Source organism: Etheostoma cragini, chromosome 24 (assembly GCF_013103735.1).
Source record: "Etheostoma cragini isolate CJK2018 chromosome 24, CSU_Ecrag_1.0, whole genome shotgun sequence".
NCBI lineage: Eukaryota > Metazoa > Chordata > Actinopteri > Perciformes > Percidae > Etheostoma > Etheostoma cragini.
The window spans coordinates 412,329-415,735 of record NC_048430.1 but is presented as its reverse complement, the minus strand read 5'-3'; the positions used below and the strand labels follow the sequence as shown (position 1 = coordinate 415,735).

General features: G+C 42.9%; 2 protein-coding genes across 2 annotated transcripts in view; both read left to right on the top strand.

Moving 5' to 3' along the window:
• Positions 1-64: 64 nt before the first annotated feature.
• On the top strand, positions 65-1,949 carry LOC117939205 (indian hedgehog B protein-like; the record flags this gene model as incomplete). The annotated part of the gene is made up of 2 exons (XM_034864307.1): positions 65-962; positions 1,127-1,949. A coding segment is annotated over one exon (702 nt), but the record flags the coding sequence as incomplete, so codon positions are not given.
• Positions 1,950-2,621: 672 nt separating this feature from the next.
• LOC117939681 (X-linked retinitis pigmentosa GTPase regulator-like) overlaps positions 2,622-3,407 on the top strand; it is a gene marked incomplete at its 3' end in the record, with an annotated part of 10,412 nt that continues 9,626 nt past the window's right edge. The window contains exon 1 of the mRNA XM_034865170.1: positions 2,622-2,652. Within this exon, the coding sequence (XP_034721061.1) occupies positions 2,622-2,652 (31 nt within the window). The remainder of the gene's footprint in view (positions 2,653-3,407) is intronic.

Below are 3,407 nucleotides of genomic sequence, written 5' to 3'. Positions count from 1 at the left end.
TCTGTCTGTCTCTCTGTCTGTCTGTCTCTCTGTCTGTCTCTCTGTCTGTCTGTCTCTCTGTCTGTCTCTCTGTCTGTCAGATCACTCCGTGGCAGCTAAATCTGGAGGCTGTTTCCCCGGCGACGCCATGGTGACGGTGGCGAGCGGCGCCCAGAAGTCCATCATAGACCTGCGTCCCGGCGAGCGGGTCCTGGCCTCAACGGGCAGCGACGGCAGCGGGGAGCTGCTCTACAGCCAAGTCCTGGTCTTCCTGGACCGCGCCCCCGAGACCTGGACTCTCTTCTACACCCTGCACACAGAGGCCGGGGCCCAGGTCTCGCTCACCGCCGCGCACCTGGTCTTTGTGTCCGAGGGGAACTGCTCTGAGGGGGCGCTGCCGGTCCGCGGCGCCCTCAGGACCGTGTACGCCAGCGGGGCCCGGCCGGGACAGTGCGTGCTGGTTTCGCGGGGTGACGCGGGACCGGGGCGTCTGTCCCGGATCACCCGGATCAGCACGAGGGCGAGCAGGGGTGCGTTTGCACCGCTCACCCACCAGGGGACGCTGGTGGTGGACCGGGTGGTGGCGTCCTGCTACGCCGTGGTGGACCAGCACGCCCTGGCCCACTGGGCCTTCTCGCCGCTCCGGCTGATCCACAGCTGGACCGGATCCACCGGGAGCCGCGGGGACGGGGTCCACTGGTACTCGCGGGTTTTACACTGGCTGGGCAGGGTGCTGCTGGACTCGGGGCGCCTCCACCCGCTGGGCGTGGCTCAGGACGACAGGTGAGGGCGGGGACAGGTCACATAGGGGGACGCTTCTACTGGAAAGGAACCTGAAGACCTCAGACCAGAGCCTGTAGACCAGTACAGGACCACGATGGACCCCCTGCTGAGACGGGAGACGATTGTGGTCCTGCTGAGGCATCATGGGAGTTCTTTAGGGGGGACAAAGAGGAACGTAGGAGCCGTGAACTGTCTCCGAACCACAGATAATATACATTAAGAGTCCCAACGAGCTCCAAAAAGACCTTCAGTGACGCTCTGAAACCACAATCCCTTAAATCTATGCTTGACAACACCCCTAGCAACGGATTTCACACATTAATCAGCATCCTATTTGGATTTAGACGTCTGAAAAGTGCAAAGTCCAGACGTTTTAAGGCATTCATATTCAGTATTTTGTTATTTAATGGGCTGTTTTGGGGGTTTATTGAACACATTGATGGGTTGTAATATGTAATGTATATATAAAGGGTATTTTAATGTGTTTTGTTAATTGATTTAAGTGGATTTAAGTGGTTAAAACACCTTAGCCCTCCCTGCATGTTCAATTTAAATGAAAATTAAAGCACTTTTAAGGTACACTGTAAATTTTAGGGATGTTTTGGTGAATTTTACCCCTCAAACAACCCTTAATTCAAGATGAAAATCCATAAACATCCCTAAAACAATCCATTCATTCATCAATTTATTCACCCTTAAATCTCGGGTAATGCTGTGAAAGAATCCATTTTAAATATTCATAATTCTCACCTGGACCTTAACAACACCTTCAATTAATCCTTAATTGATTTATCAATTATGTAAAATGTAATATGTAAATTAAGGGCAATGTTAAAAGTGTTGTACCGCTTACGGAAGCCCTTAAATCATGCAGATAATAACGTATAAAATATTGTATTATATTGCATATGGGAGAAAAGGTGGAATTTTAAGGTAAAATTTGAGGAGATTTTAGTTTCATAGTAAAGTCCACAGGGATGTGGTCGTATTAATGTAACATTACTGCTTAAATACAGAGATTTTAGAAGGATGAACGTGTATTTAAGTGTTGTTTAATGTTTATGAAGTTATTATGGGTGAAGAGATATTAAAAAAAGATTTATTTTTTAAATTAAATTATATTGAAATGAGCTATGTGTCATTTGATTTATATTTTAATGTCAGATGTAGGCCGGGGTAATTAAGTATACTGCAGAATTTGTTGTTTTTGTGTCTTAATCTCATCCCTAAATATAAATATATAAGCTCTAACTTGTTTGTGTGCATCCTCTGATTATCCAAGGATTTACTCTGTATAAATGTCAGTATAGCAATGAAATTAACTATTAATTGGATTCCTGTCCTTAATACCTTTTTTATAAATATTATTTTCTACATGAAGGATCCAGCACCAAGTCTTCTAAGAGTGTGCAGTATGTGAGGTGTTATTTATTTTAGTTACGCACATATACACACATTAACATAATATAAAATAATATTGTAAATGATGTAGGTATAGTATTGAATGTGGGTTATTATAAGATAAAATATAGTAATATGATTTGAACATGTGGTATAGGACATCAATATAGCATAGGAGGAAATAGAATACACAATTTTAAAAATTTAAATAATGTATTTTTTTGCTCATTACAAAAAGTAAGAACATTTCCAAGAGCTATATCCATATTTAAAATATGTAAACACCCTTCGGTCTTCAGCATTAAAACTAACGTACTGTCCCTTTAAGGGTCACGTCGTCTGCGTCGTAACCTAGGAGAAGTTTTGTTTACTTCCGGGTTGTCAGAGTCGAAAACAAGAGGGGCACCGACCACAACACGCCCACGACGCCGAGCAAAGCGGATTAAAGTCCCGCAGAGATGGCAGGGGAGTCCGAGGACAAGATACCAGGTAAATAACGATACTTATTGTATAATTTTACACGTTTTAATTCGTATAACTAGCTAAGTATTTAAAATGTTACGTTAGCATGCTTCCGTTGAGTTTAGCTTCTGCGTTAGCTCGCTGGCTAACGGTAACTACTCCACTTTCACCGCTTATTCCTGCAAATTAAACACGTATTATATATATTTTAGACTCATGACTGGGTTAATTATTGCACGTTATTTGCTATTTATATGTTTCGTTCCCCTTTTTCTCAGCTTAAAGTACTAGAAAAGTTCGTTTTAACAGCGTGCTTTGTAACTTTAACAAAAGTGAACAGGGACATATTATCCTGAATGACAGCATCTTAAACTTCAACAGGGGATTACGGATAATTACAAGTTTACAGGCCTTATCTTATTAAATATGTGCTAATTTGCAGGGTCATTGTAAAACGCTTAACGTGGTTTAATGTACCTGAACAACGATCAATTATCACCATGTTTCTCTCACATGTTGCTCCTCACAACCGGTGAAAACTGTCAAAAAACTGGACCCAAAGTCCGGGCTTAATGTCAGCTAACGTCCTTAATTTTAGGACTTTGGGTGCGATTTTTGGACAGCATTCTCTGGTTATGAGGGGCAACATGTGAGAGAAATTTGGTAATCATTGATGATTGTTTAGGTACATTAAACCACGTTAAGCGTTTCAGAATGTCCCTAATTTGCATACAACAGCAGAACAGAAATGGACTGAAACTGAACATTAGGTAGTAAGTAGT